This window comes from Borostomias antarcticus, assembly GCF_949987555.1.
Source record: "Borostomias antarcticus genome assembly, chromosome: 5".
Lineage (NCBI taxonomy): Eukaryota > Metazoa > Chordata > Actinopteri > Stomiiformes > Stomiidae > Borostomias > Borostomias antarcticus.
Genome location: NC_140238.1, coordinates 7,941,830 through 7,960,828, shown reverse-complemented (window position 1 = coordinate 7,960,828; position 18,999 = coordinate 7,941,830). Strand labels below are relative to the sequence as shown.

Sequence of the window (18,999 nt, the reverse complement as noted above, 5' to 3'; positions counted from 1 at the left end):
AGCACTAAAAAGCTGTAGCCAAACATTGTAAAAGAAAAAGAGAAAACATAAATTAAAGTAAAATAAACTGCCTTTATTTATTGTAGCTATATATTTTCATATTAACACAAACTTTGCAGTAAATTTGAGTTAACATTGTGGATTTCACGTGGCATACGTTCACATTAGGCTACATTATCATATAATTCAGAGTAGGCCTAAATATAAATAGGAGTTGCATACGTTAAAACGGTTCTGCTTTGTTAAATTAAATACATTTCAAGAATTCTACATTCTACCATTATTTTAAAAAAGAAAAAACATTTAAGTAACACTAGGAGAGATGTATACTAGTCCACATTTAATGGCGAACTATTTTAAATGTTGTATGATCCAAACTCTCTACTATCTTCTCATTCTTAAACTCCACTTTGGTGATTTGTGATTTGGGACTCCCAGTGGATTTAAGCCATTCCTGCATTTGTTTAACTTTGCTGGTTGGGCCTTGAAGCTGCCCTTGGACAGTCCCTGCAGCTGTGTTCTGCACCCAGCCGACCAGACCAAGCTTCTTCCCCTCTGCCTGAAAATCAACAATCACAGAGTTCACCATTAGGCAGTAAAGGGTTTCCTAGGCCAAGCAATGATGAGAGCAGATAGGATCTATCAACAATCAAAATCAAAATAATTTTAAGTAGGCTACTCAGATGCAATTTGCATCTCATAGATCAGATCGGGCTTTAATACCCCTATGCCTGCTGATTTAACGCGCGAGAGTGACGTAAGAAGCATGCATACACATACTGTAATTGTAATATCATATTTATTTTGTGTCTCTCCTTTAAGTTCTCGGTTAGTCAGTTTCTCCTTCACTGTTATCCTATAATGATCTGAAGAACCAAAGAAGAAAACATCAACTGTTGTATCACTCACGTTCTTGATAAGCCATAGGCCTGACCTGAGCAGGCAGGATGCTCAATCAAAAGGTCACTCCTTTCAATTTAGTGAATCTAATCAACATTATCAAATTTGCCATGGATAATAAAGACGTACCTGTGTATATTTTCGAAAGAATACACCCTGGACTCTACCAAATACTTCATAATCAACTGATAGGATCTCCTCAGCACCAGACATCACGGACGTCTAGGGCAAAACATCATGATAACAGTTTCACATATTCAAATAGATATGGTTGTCTCTAACGTGTGACCAAATTCATACGCACTGAAAATAATCACCGTATATTATTCTGAATAAAATATTGATAGACTTCTTACCTCAGCTAATGTAGCTATCTAAACAAAATCCGAAATTCCAGCCTGTGTTTGTGAACGGTGCCATGGACGTTTCATTCAGCTGCACTTCTGTTCCGTAACTTCCGGGGAGTTGCGCTTCCGGTGTCATGAACCAACCAGAAACCGTTTCGCTTGAACAATTCGTTCGTTTCTAGGCAACGGATACAAACAAAACAGGTGTGTGCGACTAGAAAAGAGAATTTTGGATAGCTAACCTCATCTGACCTTAGACAGCCAAATGCCTACTAATTGCTATCTGTTGCTGAAAGAGAACCTTCAGGAAAAATATGCCAATCCAAGAAGGAGAGCGTGTAAACTGATGGATTGCTAAATCAATCAAGATTTAGCCTAGCTACCCAACCTGCAGAACCTAGCTAGCTATCCATTAATTTAGCGCCTGTAAGCTAGCTAACTCTGTGCTAGCCCATACTATAGCCTAGCTACTTTGGGGATATGAGTAGGCCTATTTGGCTGCAGAGAACTCCACATGCTCACTCTACAACTCCTTTTTCCCTGGATAAAGAGGTGATATTGAAACAACTTCCAACTGTGGTGAGGGCTCCATGTTATCAGACTCAGGCCAGATTCCAGGAGAAAACCTTTGACAGAAGACATAAAGAAAGAATTTCTACCAATGAATGGCAGCGACCATACTCCCATGAAACATTTGATCAAACCAAATATTGTCCCTCAAGGGAAAGGCAATATCACTCTGCAAGGGTTAATTCCAACATTTACCCTGAGCCACACAGCATGCCAACAAGAAAAGCTGACGGAGTGGACAGGGCTTTTCCCCTGAAGCCTGTTTACCACAAAAGATCTTCCAATGTTAACATAGGTACAGCTAGCAACAAGGATGAGTCACAAAGATTGCCTATTCCATATGTTCCATTGCCACCACAAGATCGCCCAGAGTACCACGGAAGAGTTGGAAAAGCTGGGAACAGAAAGCCTCTAGAGGATTCTACACCCTTAAAGGGTTATACTAATGGCAGAGATGTTGCTGGTTCCCAACAATATAAAGAAGAGAAGTTGCCAGAGGCACAAAGAAGGCTGGCAAAGGAAATTCACAGGAAAGAGCTCATACTACAGGAGAAGCTATGGAAAACTGGAGAGCAACTGAGAAAAAGGATTGAGAGGGAGAGGACTGCCTCAGGTGATGACACTAGGACAGAGGAGAGACGTGTTAGGAGACCAGCAGAAACGGAAAAGGAGTGGACAGAAACTGAAGAGCAACAGAGAAGAAGGATTCAGAGGGCGAGAGTTGCCTCAGGTGATGACAGTAGGAGAGAGGAGAGACATGTAAGGAGACCAGCGGAAATTGAAAAGGAGTGGACAGAAAACAAGGTGCCAGCTGAGCGAAGGAGAAGGGATATCGGAGGCCAAGAGAGGGTGAGAAGGGAGAGGTCCATAAAGAGGGAGAAAGCACAGGAAGATACTGAGTGGCAGGAAGAGAAGAGGGAGGAGAAGAGCAGAGACAGAAGAGTGAAGAAAACACATGACGAAGAGGATTGGGACAGAGGGGAAAGGAGAACGGTGAAACAGCCAGAGTGGAGTACAGAAAGGAGAACGAGTGAGAGGGGTGCGGAGCGAGAGAGGAACAGAAATGCAGGGTGGGAGAGGCTGGAGAGGGAGAAGTTGAAAGAGAGGGTGGACATGAGAAAAGAGAGGGATGAGAGAGAGGAGAGAGAAAATAATTTACTGTGGAATAGGTGGGAAAGAGAAAAGGGAAGAGTGGAAGAACACAGTAGGAAGGTTGTTGAGGAGGACATAGATTGGGAGAGGGAAACAAAGTGGGAGAGGTCCAGTGAGAGGTATGTTTCCAGTGATGAGAAGAGAAGGGAGCAGAACTTGGCTCGTCGGGGGAAGATTCAGGAGGAGGCACAGCACAGACCTACCTCTAGACTGGTGACCGGGGGTAGCAGCAGCGCCAGCAGCAAGGGGATGTCTCGAGAGGCCCACACATCAGTCTTAAGTCCCCCTCACGCAAACAGACCGCTGCAGGTGGAACTCAGCCCGAGAGAGAGTGCTGATGATGCTAGTCCCCAGCTCGTACCTTGCAGGATTTGCCACAGAAGCTTTGTTGCAGAGAGACTGGAGAAGCACCACAAGGCCTGTGAGAAGATGCAGAAGTCCAACCGGAAAGTCTTTGACTCCGCCAGATACAGGGCCAAAGGAACCGAACTGGAGGAGTTCATGAAAACCAACTCCAGGAGCAAGACGCCAGAGGTATACTTAAAATAAAAAAATAAAAAAGATTGATGAAATATAGTTAATAAGTCAGTCATTTCTTGTTTGTATGATCCAAGGGCGTAGGTTTGCGTATGGACGGTCGGCTATTCGACAATTTCATAAGTATATGCATATTTACGAGGTTTAACCTCTCGTCCCCAGCAAAAATTGTGTATGCAGCTACACTGTTATATGGTCCCTACCAATGTTAAAACCAAACCTACGCCCTTGGTATGATCTCTCGGCTGACATGATTTCTATTTTGATTCTCAGCTAAAGAAAAACAACTGGAGGCAGAAACACAAAGTATTTATGCGTAACATGCGCCAGGGGCGTGTTCCAGATGGCGCTTCGCAGCCAGCACCGTCTATGCAAGATGACCCTGACTATGTGACCTGTCCTCACTGCGCCCGCCGGTTTGCACCAGGCCCAGCGGAGCGACACATCCCCATGTGTCAGAACATCAGGAGTCGCCCGCCACCTCCCCGGCCTCGCCGCTAAGAAGGACTTTTGTTCTTTTCATTTTGTGACCACTTGACTGCAAATACAAATAAGAAAACATACTCCATTTTAGCCGAGGAATTTGTTGCCTCCAGGCAGGTGGATAATGTTTTAGGCGCTGTTCGTTTGTCACTTGGCTCCACTGCGTCCATCGTCAACTGTCAGCGTCGACATTCGTAAAAAATCAAGAAACCGGGCAATTCTCTAACGTCAGACGTTGCCATCAAACGCGACGCAACGGCAGCAGTGGAGCCGCTGTCATTAATTACAATGGATTAATTTCGTTAGAGTCTGATAGTTGATGGTTGACGCTGATGCTAACGGACCCGGTGGAGCCAAGCCGTCAGTCACAGCTCAGAATTACGCAAAAACTACTAAACCAATTGTCATGAAACTCGTTGGAGGGGTGTAAGAAAGAGGCCATAACATTTCGGAGCCAATCCAAATCATGGGGTGGATCCACAAATTAACACATTTTTACAGTCTTTAATATTGCGAGATAGGGAATTTCTCATCTCATAGACCAGAACGGCACATACTGTTCGGGTACTTCACCAAACGTTATGGCCGTGCCCCTGTTACACACTTAACTGCAAGATAAGGCAATCTGTCAGTGGGTTTTGATATCTCAACAGTGCATCAGAACATTAGCTGGCTAGCTAGCTACAGTAGCAATACTGTACCTCTCTTACCTTTGTGGCTATCATGTCATTTTCGCTGTTTCATTCCATTGACTTATGCTAACAATTTAGCGAAAACTGGAAACACTGACAGGTGATATGTGCTTTAAACACTGCAACAACTGGTTGCATAACTCCACGATTCAAGGATGTTTATTATATGTACAAGATACAGGTACCGTGTAGAATGACACGCTCAAACCAAGCATCTAGTAAAAGAAAGGGAGAGGTGTATGAGTTAGGAAGATAGAAGTGTAGATGAGTTAGAGAAACCGATTATTGATAGAGATGTCATGAAAGAGATTAATTAGATCCTGACTGTGAGCAGGAGTTTGATATTTATCGCCTGAGTATTAGTACCTTAATGTCACTGAACATGCTGACAATGTGCATTCATGGGTGGAGGTTTGCACTCTGAGTGCCATTCTTCTTTAGCCTGGCTTCACCAGACCCTTACACTGCAATACTGCCTTTGTGTATCCCAGAGATGAAGACGTTGGCCTTGTTAAGTAGCCTAGGCTTAACTAATTCATGTGACTTCTTGCTTAGATTTTAGATAACATGAATTGATTTGTAAATTAAATAACATACCGGCTGTAAAACAATTTGCAGATTTCCTGTGCAGTATACACCGGGTGTAGACTGTTGCATCACAGTAATACAATTTGTAATGAGACTAAAGTAATGAGACATCAATGGAGTGGTTTGGTGGTTTTATTTTTTACACAAAGCAGGTGGAGTAAAAGTGCATGTGGATGGTGGAAAATACGACCACTGTAAACCCATCTTAACACCCAAATGATTTTTGAATTGTCAAAACAATGCATTGCCAATACAATGGAGATAGTAAGCCTTTACATTTATAACAACAAAACAGTATTTGCTTCATATTTATACACTGACATCAAACAGTATAAAAAGATCTATTATTAAGGCAAAACACAGTCATCTGTGTACAATCCATCTTTGGTTTTAGTAACACAGTCATCTGTATCTGTGTATAATCCATCTTTGGTTTTAGTAAAGTGAACAGGCACTTATGTTTTTTTCCCACATGCATTGATACAGAAAATTCCAACAGTGTTGGTAGTGTGATACAGTATGACTACACACTAACCAAAAGAGTTGTAAGCGTATAGTATAGGCTTATAGGTTCTGTTTTAAACATATTTGTTGCAATCATGATTAAACTCAAACAAAAACACCACCCACACAGTAAACAAAATACACAAAATAATCAGCTCAAAGCAGGGACACAGTACCAAAGAAATCACACTCAAGAGAAACAGGAGAAAAGTTTTGGGAAAGAAAAAATATGACCACAAAGTTTACAATACTTTACAATAAAATATATTTGAAGGCAAGTTTTATGTTATGGGAGGTCAGAAAAAATATCACAAGAAAAATAGATTTGAATGGTCTAATTGTTCCACTTAAAAATATACTAGATTATCATCTTAGGTGATAAAAAGAAGGCTACTTGTTTGTATAGCATCAGTAGTTTGGTGACATTAATAGGAACGTCATACATTTCACATGCGATTTCCTGCGAACATGCTTAAGAACTAATAAAACAAAATACATATTTGATAAATTATTACATTAAAAGTGTTAGAGAGACTATAGTATACCCTTTAGTTTGGTATATTGCCTTTTTAGAGTAACATGAAATGAGCAAGAACAAAAAATGAAATGGCACTATTAAAATTCACATTGGAAAATGATATTGACCTGATTAATCTGCACACGTCTGCTAATAAAAACCTTACTGTAAAAACCATACCAGAAAAACAACCATATTTAATGTATACTAGGAGGATGTGCAGAGAACCTTGGAAGCAGTGCAAGCTTTTCTTCGCACTGCTGACAGCTTGGCTCACCTGTTATAACGTGGGATCTAGACTCACGAGTCAGTCTCTAAACACTGCGCTGAGGTGGAGACCTCCAAAGTCTGGTATCGTGAGACTACGTGGAATCTGACCTAGGCGATGTAGACCTCTTTAGACAGTAGTCAGAGAGACAACATCGATACCACCAAAGCATGCACTCAAAATTCACATTACAAAGTAACACAGCTAAAGGTTGGTTGCTTAATGTTGAATCCAGCCAACATTTCAATCTGTCTACGAGACCGAAGACTCCTGCAGTTCAACTCATGTACTGTATCTCCATCATAATTTCTCTGCTAATATCTCCTGTAAAATCTATTATTCTATCTATTCAAATGTAGCATTATCATGCAGATAGAATTACCGGTGTATCTGGTATAAATTTTGTTACTCAAGATGTAACACAATGCGATTGCCTTTGAACCATGTTGGCCTCCATTCTGCAGCTTCTAACTGTCACTACTACTTATCTAAGCAGTAATAGCAGTTTCTATCTGGAGGACAGCAGAATTTAATCTTCCACTTTTTTGTCCCTCTTGTAATTCCTCTCCCCTCCCTCTTCATGCCTTCTAACAAAGACACGTTTCTAACGAGAAGGAGCATGTAGATAATATAGTCCTCGTCTCTCACTATGGCCTGGACACCTCTGGACACTCCACCTACAGCTGGGGCTTGTTTGAATGGGCTCATTTGCCCAGAGCCACTGTCACTCAAAACACAAGGAACAGGAGTACAGCTACAGGGAGTCGCTCAGGGACTGTTCCCTGCAGACCTGTCCCCGAGGCTTTTAGAACCTCCTTTAGAACCTCCTCCTCTTCCTCCTGCCTCCACAGGCCCATGGCCAGATTGGCTGCTGCGGTTATTCTCAGATCCTGCTTCTTGCAGGGTCAGACGGTTGATCGCCATCCACATTCTCTCATTCTCTTTCAGTTGGTCACTGAACTGTCGTGAGAGACAGAACAAATCATAGTTACAGTAACAAATCATAGATACTACTCGGTAAACCTCATCACAGACAACCCAGCAGGCAGGCGCTGAGCAGGCTATGATGACCGCCCCTTACCTGCTTTTGCAACATCTGGATCATGGATTCTTGACGACTGACTGTCTCGCGCAACTGCAAAAAAAGAAAAGTGGTTAAGGTCAAAAGCAGAAAAAAATCTAGGCAGCCATGACACTTTCAAAGTTCCTGATTCAGTCTTGTTAACAAAATGTGTGTGTGTGTGAGTATCTGACCTGTGCTATCTCGCTACTTGCTCTGCAGCAAGACACGGCCTCCCCTTTCTTACAGGCCTCGGCCTCCTCCAGCCCGTTGACCTTATCACCGCCCATCCGCACGGTCTACAGAGACAACACGCCCGGTTACATTTAGACATGAATAAAGCGGAAGCACCAGAAAAGCACAGGGTCAACCCTCGTCCAGAGACGTTACCGAGAGGCCTTTCCCCGTGGCGGCGGCTGCCGCTGCGGCCTTCAGTTCCTGGAGCTCTTCGTAGGGCAGCGTGACGCTCTCCGAGAACGGCGGACCCAGCGGATGAGGCATAGAGCCTTTGCAAGCATCCGGCATTGGGATGAATTCAGCATCCTGAAGCTCCTAGTGGGGGAGAACGGAGACACGAGCGTTGCGAAGCATAATGACCCTCTGCTATCAATTCTGCTTCTGGGTTTTACAGATGAAACGCGTGGATGGTTGCGTTGTGCCGACCTTGCGCAGCCAGAAGGGGCAGGAGCTGTCGCCGGTCTGGTTGTCCAGCGACGCAGTGGGGCTCGCCGCGCGCCGCTCCTCGGGGTTGGCCTCCACCGTGCCGCCCAGACCCCCGTCACGGATGCCCGTCTCCGAGCCCGGCTCCATGTCCAGATTCACGGTGGAGCTGGAGCCCTGGCCCAGCCCTACACACACAGAGGCAGAGATAAGGACACACACACACGGCTATTTGGAATGATCACACCACTTCAGGGGGAAAACATGGACACTTACCACTACCAATTGAAATTGGCCCACTACTGTTGGATCGGATAGTCTTGGAGTTGAGAACTTTTTCTGTAAATAGAAAAATTGAAACAGAGTATTAGAAACTACGAACAGGCTGCGAGGGGCTGTAGAACAGAGGTGTCTGGTGGTGACGGACCCATGATCAGTATGGTGTGCCATCCGCGACAGGAGAGGTCAGGCACATGGTGCAGGGAGCCGAAGATGGGCCTGGGCAAGGCAGGGCAAACCTCTGAGCCGAAGCCCTTATCAGGGGGCATTCCCAGACGCCCGTTCCCTGCGTTTCCCCATGCAAAGATCTGATTATCTGAGATGAAAACGAGACAGAAATTAACAGATTATTGATTGATCTCAGGGCAATATCCTTCCAGAATTACAGCTCAGGCATTTCTGAGGTGTGTTCTCCTTCACCTACAGTCAGATGAAAAACAAGACGAGCGATGCAAATCTAGGATGTAAACAAAGGTCAGCAAAATGCTGTTGGTCTTTCTAACCCTCGGTGGCCGCAATGGTGAAGCCATCTCCACAGGACACCTTGGTGACCACCTTCCCCCCGAAAGGTCCAACCAGAAGCTGGACCCCTTGGTGCTTCTTGAAGTCCTTCACACCCAGCTGTCCGTACTTGTTACATCCAAAGGTTATCAGACGCCCGCGCTCTGCAAGGTCAAAGTTTATTTAGATCCAAAGATTTTTTTGTTGTTGAATATTCTCAATTCACGGTTTAGAGACGGAGTCTGAACTGGGTACCGTCAATAGCGGCCGTGTGGGTCTTCCCAGGGGAGATGACCTGGATCTTAAACCTGGCCAGCTGCTTGACCAGCGTGAGTGTGGTGGTGTATGGTATTCCCTGGGATCCCTGGAGGTAGAAGAAAATGTCAATACTTGACCATTATTTCTCTCCACTGTTTTACAATGGGCGGCGTCGACAATCGGTGAGTGGAGAGCGGCTGTTTGCGTTGTGGTGCCTACTGCCTACCTCTCCTTCAGGGTGGTTCATGAGGCCAGAGATGCCCTGGTTCAGACCCAGCTTGTTCAGCTCGTTGTTTCCGCAGGCCAGCACTTTACCAGACTCGGTCAGGAAGAAGGTTCCGTCACAGCCGCAAGACACGGCGGAGATGGTGGCACCTTTAGGAATCTCTACCTGTTGAGGCAACGCTCATGACACGGCGGCAACACACACAACGTCTAGGACTCACAATCCCTTATGTCGAATAGCCTCTACCACATTCCATGACATGTATTTGATCAGTGGCCTTTACTGTTGCCCTTTTAAACACAAAGAGAATTCAGACTTGTGGAGTACCCTAATAGATAGGCTACTTAAGAACAGGATCTTACTTGTATAGGAGAGTTAAAGTCATCCTCACAGTCCAAGCCAAGACGCCCTGCAGAGGGAAAGGGGGAAGTTCATATTTTGTACAGTGCAATCCATTTATGAGACAAACAGGAGAGGATAGGGTAGGCGGTTGACTTCTGTCAATCTATCTGATGCAAAGCTAGGGCAGAGAGGCTACTGTACATTTTGCACACCACTAGCACCACCTGCTGGTCACATGTGGTACAGCATAGTGAGTCAAAGGGGGCATTGAAGACCCAACAAAACAGCGGTCCTTCCTTACCGTGCTCTCCACAGCCCCAGGAGTAGATGTCTCCGCTATGGGTCAGCACCACCACGTGGTTGTCACCGCAGGACACCTGCCGTACGGGCCGCTCCTCGAAGAACATCAGTAGCTCCGGCTCCAGAACCTCTACGCCCTGCTCGTTCTCGATGCCGATGCAGCCGTAGTAGTCCGAGCCAAACATGTACAGCTGGTCCTCATCTGACGGAGATGGCGACCGTAGGATCAGTACGCATGTCAAATGTGGCCTAAGCCCTGTTACCAGTTTGCCGTTTGAACAGCTCGTCCGCACTAAAGAAGATGACAGTCTTTATGGTGTATGATAAATGGACTGCACTTATACAGCGCTTTTATCCAAAGCACTTTGCAATGGCCTCATATTCATTCACCCATTCACACACACACATTCACACACCAATGGCGGCATCTGCCATGCAAGGCACTAGCCTGCTCATTGGGAGCAAGTTGGGGTTTCTTGCCTCGACATGTGTACAGGAGCAGCCGGGATTCGAACCGCCAACCCTATGATCATTGGACGACCCGTTCTACCACTGAGCCACAGCCGCCCCATTTTTTCGTCGCCCCCATAAAGTCGCGCAGATCGAAATGATTCTATTTGGTCTGGACGCTCACCAGTGACACAGGCGGTGAAGTCGGCCCCGCAGGCCACCTGCCGGATGGCTTTGCCCTGGAGTTTCTCCACCTTGCGAGGCTGCCTGTACGAGGACCTGTCGCCGTGACCCAGCTGGCCCACCATCTTGGCTCCACCCTGGACACTCTAACAAGAGCAGGGGGGGGGGGGCTTTCAGATTTGTAATATCAGAAAGGGCCAAATGACAAAAACAAAACAAGAAAAGTGCGCAGTATCAGAAATGTACCAGTAAGGGCATAGTACTCACAGCCCAAGTGTAAAGCTCTTTCTCCACTGTGACCACTGCGAAGTGGGTCTCTCCTGCACACACATGCTGAGCACCGCTGCCCCCTTTGAAGGCGTCCAGTTTCTGGGCAGTGAACTTCCCTCCGCCCCAGAAATACACTTCCCTGGAGCGAGTGGTCACCACGGCCACAGGGCTCTCCGTCACTGTGTTCAACCTAAGTGAAAATGTTCACAAAAACGAAAAAATGCACATACATATTCAATGTTCAACGTTTAAACTATATTTTATGTGCCGAAATGAGAGACAAACTGTATGAGAGGGTTAAGAATCAGTACAACATACTTTGGTTTCTTCATTGCAGAGTTCAGCAAGGCAACTCGGTCTTCAAGCTTCCTGAAACAGCACAATGTCATTTACTGAATGGATACCGTTGTACTGATGATGTATCTAGTGAAGTCGCACCACACGCTATGCTCTCTCTTTCACCACACTCACTGTCTGCAGGAGGAGATGATTGGCTGCTCCAGAATCTCGTCAGCTGTAGGTCTCTTTTCTGGATCCTGGACACAAATGCAAGTACATTATACTTCTATTCGTTCATTTTACTTTCTGCATGAATGAACTCAGTGTTTCTCTAAGAGTGAAAATACTTTGTAAGAAGAACAGGACTCCACTCACCTGATCTAGGCACTCATACACCAGCTTGATCAATGCAGAGGAGTAGATATCAGAGTTCACTTCCATAGTCCAGTTTCCCTGAACTATCTTCACACAGAGGTTCAGTGGGTTCTAAGTGGACACAAGCAGCAGCAAAGGCAATGCATCTCAATTATGTTACTACGATACAATATGTGTATAGGAGCATGGAAATCAACTTCAAGCTACAATGGAAAACAGTACGAGTAGCGGGACATTTACCGTTGCATCAAAAGTTCTGGTGAGAGTTAAGACTTCAAAAACGACACAGCCCATGGCCCAGATGTCAGACTTGAAGTTGTACTTTACTCCCTGGCAGAGTTCAGGTGACATGTAGTAGGGGGTCCCCACACACTAGATTCAAAAGATAAAAAAAACAGTTTTTGAATTAAAATAATTTCTAAAAATGTAATTGGAAGTTAACTCGACATTTTTCAAATCAGCAAGCATGTGCTGAAGCAGCAAGCAGCCTCATAGTCTCTGACCAACACACTAGCAACTCCCCGTCCGGGCCCTCATCAGACAACAGCCTGTCTCAAGGTCGCCACAGATAATTAGCCACAAACACAATCTGCTGCTGCCACTCGTCAAACCTCTGTCTTCAGTAGTCATCTGCTTTGGGAAGACTGAGGAGGGGACATGGTCCAGTCTATAAATATGGCGGCTTTTTATTGACACAGGGTGCCGGGGGGTGGGATCTGCCCAAAAAGGGGACAGAACAAAAGCACCACCCTCTGGTCTTGTTTTGGTCACCTGTTCACATGAATTGGATTAATTGAGTGAAACTATGTAATACTTGTGAACAGCTGACAGACTGTGATATAATAATTCTGGACACCAAGTCAGATTGACATGAATACAGTACTCACGGTCTCAGCCATTTCAAACTGGGAGTCAAGTTTCTTCGCCAATCCGTAATCTCCCAACTTAATGAGGTTGGTTTTAGTCAGGAAGATATTCAACGTCTTGATATCCCTGCAAGAAGGAGAGCCATGGGGTAAGTCAGGAAACGGAATCTCTATCCATCGATGTTAGCCACCCATTATTCCTCAATTCATAAGCAACGGTAAAATAAACACCCACAATACTGTATAAGCTCGACCATTTCCTGTGTTTACCTGTGCAGGACTCCAGCCTTGTGGATGTGAGCCACCGCTGAGGCGATCTGGTACAGGTACCATATGACCACCTGAGAACATCACAAGGTAGGACCTCGTTAACACCACCTCGTTAACACGGGTCGCCCGACCTCAAAAATGACCCATGAGGAATGTAATTTATCTATCATACAGTTACTTTGGCCATCGTCTCAAAGTGTTGCACACTGGCATACCTCCTCACTGAACAGTTCTCCTTTCTGCTGGTTGATTTTATCATACAGATTTCCCCCTGAAAATATGTAGATATCAAGAGTTGTTTCGTTTTGCATTTAGCGGCAAGTTGTCTGTACAGCCGATCAGAAAGATGGTGCTCATCATTCATAAATATTGACCAGAATTCCATCAAAAGTGTCCATTATCTCACCATTGCAATATTCAAGTTCAATGAGCAGAGTGTTCTTGTCCATGAAATGGTTGAAGTAGGCTATGATGTTGTTGTGCTGTAGGATGGACAGGATGTTGATCTCGTTCATGACATCTCTGCGCTCCTTATCTGAGAGGCAATTCAAATCCACTTCCTTCCAAACTACCAGAGAGTTGTCCTATAGGGATGTGCAAGAATGAACGGATTAGGACAGAGTTGTGTGTCCAACTCCAGTGTGCATTCGCTTAAACCCAACCTTGTGATCTAGACTGAGAGGTCTTGTCGACAGCCGGGTCAGTAAACTGTTCACCCAAGAGAGGATCGAGAGCAAATACAACTTGGGCATGTTATCTCACTCTCACTCAAAAATTTCTCACAAGCCTAATAGGTAAGTGAACAGAGACGAGCATTGTCATTCAATAAAGAAGCACAAGATGGACTGAGAGAAACGGAACATAGGTCCAACTCATAGATATTTATAATTTTCCATATTCATCATTAACAAAACCATTATTTAAACTGTCACCTCTGTTCGTCTGTAAAGGGTGGCTTCGCCGAATGCTCCTCTCCCAAGGATCCGAATCGGAATGTAATGTAACTTTTCCTCCTCGCCGACGTACGTGCCCGACGTTGACCGACTGCTGGCGATAGATTCACTGCCTATATCTGAATTTAGCGAGGCAAAATGCCGCTCGTAGTCCTCTAGTGACATTTTGCAAAATATTTGGCTTAAAGTATAGGCTACAAAGGACGAGTTGATTGCAAAATGTGTTTGTTTACAACCTCTCTGTAAACAATGAGAGGGCAAAGTTGTATAAACACAGAATAACGACAGCTATACTGTAGTCTACACTGTATAGATAAAGGCAATGTGCACTAAACAACTCTCAACTCAAAAGCCTATATGCAACCATAACAGTTGCAATGTTGTTTCTGCTTCTGCAGTTACAAAATCCCACGAAAAAACTGGCCTCGTCAAGTTCGAGACGAGAATAATTAATTAACGCTCAAAAAAGTAACAATCATCTCAATTGAAAACGTGATAGTCAGGAGAATAAACGCATCGACCCTCTGTTTAACTACTTAACAAACTTCAGCGGGAGTAGCTACAGCAAAGTGGCTCTGCGCTCAGGAGGCCATCTTTTCTATTTCCAACACTGAAGACCCGGAAACACTTTCAAGTTACGTCACTGGTATTCTAGTTAGGTTAGGTAGCTTGGGTGCACAGCCGTTGTCACTGATGCCATTGCATTGCTTCATTTCATTAACTCCCTGAAAATATACCAATATGTCCTCAGCAATGTGCCTATTGAAATAATTAGTTTTCCTCGAAATACACAGACCCTCCCCCCCCCAAACACCCATACACATGCCCACACACACACACACACACACACTGAATAACTGAGCAATGTTGACATACACCATGTGGGGCAAGGGCTGGTCATCTGACAGATAAGAGAACTGACAAACAGAACACTAGGTACAACTCTGAGATAAATCAGTGGAGGATTCTGTGACAAATTCAGAGAGGACTGAAAAGAACATTCTAATTACTTTGCCAAAAAAATGTAGGTACCGACAGATTTTCTCTATTACAATGAAGCAAGACAAAGGGGTAGCTGTTTTCAACTAAGTTATTATCTTCTTGTAACTGTTCTCTCTGCCTTGCTAGAATTATCATGTTCACAGTTACTGATATACTGTAGATTGATAATTTGCTTCTTGTCCAGTACCATGTCTACAGAGAGACGTGTGCCCAGTTTCCCTTACAACCTACTGGTTCTAGTGGGGTTGGGACTCTTTAATGCTATTCTACTGGTAGCTGCCATTGTTCTGGGAGTCTACTGTGAGTATAACTGGTCAAGTGAACAATCTCAATATTCCTGAAATGGTTATCTCTTTACCCCTCAGCTATTGTTCTTGTGTTGCTCTTGAACTAATGGAATAGTGGAACCCTATTACCTGATTCATATGTGATAGCATGTTAATACAATGCTGTTACAATCACACAACAACACTGTATTAACATGTTAATAACATTAACAATGTATTCACTCGTACATCGTTACAGACAAACTGCAACTTCATGAAGTGCTGCCACATCAAGGAAATGTCAATGCTGTGTTTTCCTTGGTCTCTGTTGCCCACAGGTACCCAGGTCAGTCCACTACATCAGAATGTGGCACGGTTCAGCAGTGAGCTGGAGAAGCTCCGAGCCAATCACAGCGCCGTGATCAAAGAAGAACAGGATATTCGCAGACGACTATATGAAATAGACCGTGATTATCAACAAATGCAGGTTGCTAGCCTACAAGAGGAAATGGCACTACTGCAGGCCAACTTATCTGCTATGGGTGAGTTGGATTTTGCCTCAGAAAATGCAAGATATTGGCTGTGACACCAACAAAATAGCACAATATACAACTGCTGAATATAGTGGGGAAGGACGGTTTCCTTGACTATGTTTTTGGAACAGAGGAAAGCTGTGGCCTCTGCTTACCTGGATGGAATCTACACAACTCAACGTGTTTCTACTTTGCCGCCTCTCGTTCCACTCCACGAAAAGGCTGGACAGAGAGCAGAGATGAGTGCATTCGTCACGGAGCGGACCTAGTAGTGATAGACAGCAGGGAGAAGCAGGTAAGATACCTCATCTCAAATTCAGGTGAGGGGCAGAACAAAAGAGTGGTGAGTTTTGTTTGAATTTTGTGTTTTTATCATGTTGGTCAAATATATCTACAGTACATCACTGTTTTTCACTCATGCTTTATGTCTCTGTGTTTTCTCAGATGTACATCACTGAGACCTTATTAGCAATAAACTACAACTTAGGAAATATCTACCAAAATGGGTTCTATATAGGGCTTAGTAAAGTGCACACTCGGGTGAACAATGGATCGGACGGGACATGGACATGGGTGGACGGGTCTATGCTGTCTGAGGGGTAAGAGAGAGTGGCAGGGGACATTACAGGGTTCAAACAGTGTTTGTTCAGCTGATCAGGCTGTATCCATGGCTGCACAGATTGGTGACATTGATACGAAATGGTGGAGCTGTTTGATTAAACAGTAGGCCTACGCATCTCCATTTGAACACTACTTGTGTTCTGAATGAATAACGTTTGCCTAATGCCTGTCCTAGTTACTTAGGCTATATTGGTCATGCAAATCATGACAACGATCAATAACACAGCAACAAACAGTATGTCTAATAACTAACTTTTGTTTAAAGGCACTGGATGGACGGGGAGACAAATGAAGAGGACTGTGTTGCTACCTACCCCACAAGGAATCGCATGAAAAGCTGGATCAATGGTCCATGTTCACATCCATTGAGATGGATTTGTGAAATGGCTCCAAAGACGACCACGGTGTCATTATAGTTACTTACAACACAAAATGGTTGTCTTACTGTCTGTTTCCATAAAAAGACACTTCATTCTAAACTCTTTTACCTGTTTAGGAGTCTATCAAATTTTAGAGAAGAAAAAAACACATTGTAGATCTTTTTTCATAAATGTTGAAACAAATAACAAATAAACATATCAAATAAATTAATTTGTGTACTAGCCCTACGGACAAAACGAACGCCTCCAGCAAAATGACCAATGGCCTTCACATGTAATGTTGACATAGGGCAATGACTGGATAATCTCTCCACAAGCTTAGAGAACTGCCAAAGTATGTTCTAGAACACACAGACAAGCAGGCATGCTAATGGAGAATTCTGAGAACTATTCCAAACTTTGTTCAGATGACTTAAGCACAGATGGACAGCTTCTCTATCAGGACCACAAAACAGGTATAGTGGAACCCAAAATGACTGCCAAAGAGTAGTTACAACTTGATGGATTCTTGTCATTCTTTAAAGCTATCCTGTGCAGTTACATTTTAGTCTAATAGGAGGAGAATTGTGGACTTTGACCTGGTTCTATGGATACTGGCGCCTGTTTTGTAGATAATACGTATACAGTAATACTTGTTCAGTGTCTATTACATGTATGTTCACAGTGACAGATTGGTCCAGTCCTCTACGTTGCAGACTGATTGCAGTCTGTCTGGGGCTGCTTAGTGTTCTTCTACTGACTGTTGATATTGCTCTGGGGGTCCACTGTGAGTCAAGAGATAATTCTGAGACTTTGTTGGCTGATCAAGTCATGTGAAGTACAATTTTAAGATCCTTTCAAATCAACTCAAATTAACACGTTTCCTACTGGCCTCCAGGCGGTGATGTGAGCGTTATCTTTTCTGCTAACAGATCGGAAAATCGGAAGTGGACAGCTTGAACTATACCACAACTTTACACAGATAAGTAGTGAGCTGAAGCAACTTCGCATTGATCACCTCATCAAGGTCAATGTCAGAGAACAGTTGGTGGTCAAGCTTGAAGAAGCATCAAACAGACAGCATTCAGATAGTCTGATGGAGGGTACTGAGTACGAATGGGGCGCGGAGCTACAGAGGGAGATTAAAAACCTCCTGGAGGAGAAAACGCAATTACAGTCCCACATCTCTCAACTGGGTGAGACTTCGAGGAGACTCGCTCAACAATGATTTGTTTGACAACCATACCGTGCCATTTTGTTATGCCATACTGTATCTTTAAATTAAAAAAACATCAGTACACTGTATCAAAAGAATGTGATTTGATCTTTTCCAACTCTTGATTTGATTTGACATGACATACATTTACAGTGCAATTTTCACATGCTGCATCAACTGCATAGACTCTTCGTTCAGTGACTATTCCCGTTGTCTTGTCACAGGGGAGGGTTGTGTCCAGTGCCCGCCCGGTTGGTATCTTCTGGAGTCCATGTGCTACTACTTCCCGTTCTCTGACACCATGCCCCAGAAAGGCTGGACAGACAGTAGGAACTACTGCATTAAAAAAGCAGCTGAGCTGGCAGTAATAGACACTTGGGAGAAGCAGGTGAATATGGAAATGTTTAGCATCTGTCCTACCCAGTGCATCTTTGTCAGGGGTACCGTGGATGTCCCAGTTTCATTTTAAGTCATTGTCTGAGTGTACTGAATGGTTATTACAGTTTGTTTGTGTCTCAGGAGTGGATCAGTCAGATGATATCTGAACAGTACACTTCCACACCCAAACACATGAGTGGGTTCTGGATTGGTCTGACTGATGAACATGACGAGGGCACCTGGACATGGACGAATGGGACTGAGTTGGCCCACGGGTAAGAAGAATCAAGATGTTTAGATGTTCTTGTACTCACTCTTGTCTAGTAACACCTCACTAATCCATCAGGTGGTACTGTAGATATGAGAGCACACGTTCATAGAACTGGGTTGTCAAGAGAGTAACTTTAAACTTGGTCTAGGTATTGGGAGGAGGGAGAACCAAACAACCACTATGGTGTTGAGGACTGTGCAGCGGTCTACCCCAGAGTGGACTCCAGGGAGAACTGGAACGATGCCCCATGTGGACATCCACTGAAATGGATTTGTGAAAAGGCACCGGGGAGCTCTACATGAGCCCTGTGATTTAATCCAATAAGTAATTCTTAATCCAATAAGTATATCTGTGTAAAACCATGAAAATGTTCTGATGTTGTTTTTTATTTTCTCCTTAAAATTACAGACTAGGCAAAATGAATAGACACCAAAATAAATACATCTGACGTTACTGAACTAAGAAAATAAACTTTCATATAAATGAGTCATTTATAATAGTACATATTTTGTTGTATGCTCAT

At 44.1% G+C, this 18,999-nt stretch overlaps 3 protein-coding genes across 3 annotated transcripts; 1 reads left to right on the top strand and 2 right to left on the bottom strand.

Annotated features, from left to right (window-relative positions):
• Positions 1–146: 146 nt before the first annotated feature.
• On the bottom strand, positions 147–1,113 carry acyp1 (acylphosphatase 1, erythrocyte (common) type; the record flags this gene model as incomplete). Its single annotated transcript, XM_084438053.1, has 2 exons — positions 147–559; positions 1,030–1,113. 2 exons carry the CDS (start codon positions 1,111–1,113, stop codon positions 341–343), a joined length of 303 nt encoding a protein of 100 aa, XP_084294179.1. The 3' UTR covers positions 147–340.
• Positions 1,114–5,427: 4,314 nt separating this feature from the next.
• nek9 (NIMA related kinase 9) lies at positions 5,428–14,347 on the bottom strand. Its single transcript, XM_084438052.1, has 23 exons — positions 13,810–14,347; positions 13,284–13,461; positions 13,093–13,148; positions 12,878–12,948; positions 12,629–12,734; positions 11,982–12,113; positions 11,742–11,852; positions 11,559–11,623; positions 11,406–11,456; positions 11,085–11,277; positions 10,819–10,963; positions 10,186–10,386; positions 9,905–9,951; positions 9,543–9,707; positions 9,314–9,422; positions 9,061–9,222; positions 8,706–8,873; positions 8,555–8,617; positions 8,282–8,466; positions 8,009–8,170; positions 7,813–7,917; positions 7,640–7,693; positions 5,428–7,518 (listed from the first exon to the last, which is right to left on the bottom strand). The coding sequence occupies exons 1-23, from the start codon at positions 13,993–13,995 to the stop codon at positions 7,327–7,329; spliced, it is 2,907 nt and encodes a 968-aa protein (XP_084294178.1). The 5' UTR covers positions 13,996–14,347; the 3' UTR covers positions 5,428–7,326.
• Positions 14,348–14,723: 376 nt separating this feature from the next.
• On the top strand, positions 14,724–18,978 carry LOC311309249 (uncharacterized protein). Its single transcript, XM_084438432.1, has 13 exons — positions 14,724–14,854; positions 15,017–15,132; positions 15,437–15,640; positions 15,763–15,974; positions 16,076–16,230; positions 16,518–16,667; positions 16,856–16,906; positions 16,978–17,087; positions 17,273–17,398; positions 17,544–17,807; positions 18,052–18,215; positions 18,347–18,480; positions 18,625–18,978. Exons 2-13 carry the CDS (start codon positions 15,021–15,023, stop codon positions 18,776–18,778), a joined length of 1,836 nt encoding a protein of 611 aa, XP_084294558.1. The 5' UTR covers positions 14,724–14,854; positions 15,017–15,020; the 3' UTR covers positions 18,779–18,978.
• Positions 18,979–18,999: the final 21 nt, after the last annotated feature.

What these genes read in the sequence shown, in the direction of transcription:
- LOC311309249 (XM_084438432.1), top strand. Translation starts at nt 15,021, where the DNA reads ATGTCTACAGAGAGACGTGTGCCCAGTTTCCCTTACAACCTACTGGTT. An exon ending in ACGACCACGGTGTCATTATA is followed by an intron (nt 16,668 to 16,855) that starts GTTACTTACAAC and finishes TTTGTGTACTAG; the next exon opens with CCCTACGGACAAAACGAACG. An exon ending in TAGACACTTGGGAGAAGCAG is followed by an intron (nt 18,216 to 18,346) that starts GTGAATATGGAA and finishes TTTGTGTCTCAG; the next exon opens with GAGTGGATCAGTCAGATGAT.
- nek9 (XM_084438052.1), bottom strand. Translation starts at nt 13,995, where the DNA reads ATGTCACTAGAGGACTACGAGCGGCATTTTGCCTCGCTAAATTCAGAT. An exon ending in ACTTTAACTCTCCTATACAA is followed by an intron (nt 9,708 to 9,904) that starts GTAAGATCCTGT and finishes TTGCCTCAACAG; the next exon opens with GTAGAGATTCCTAAAGGTGC. An exon ending in CCACACGGCCGCTATTGACG is followed by an intron (nt 9,223 to 9,313) that starts GTACCCAGTTCA and finishes TTGACCTTGCAG; the next exon opens with AGCGCGGGCGTCTGATAACC.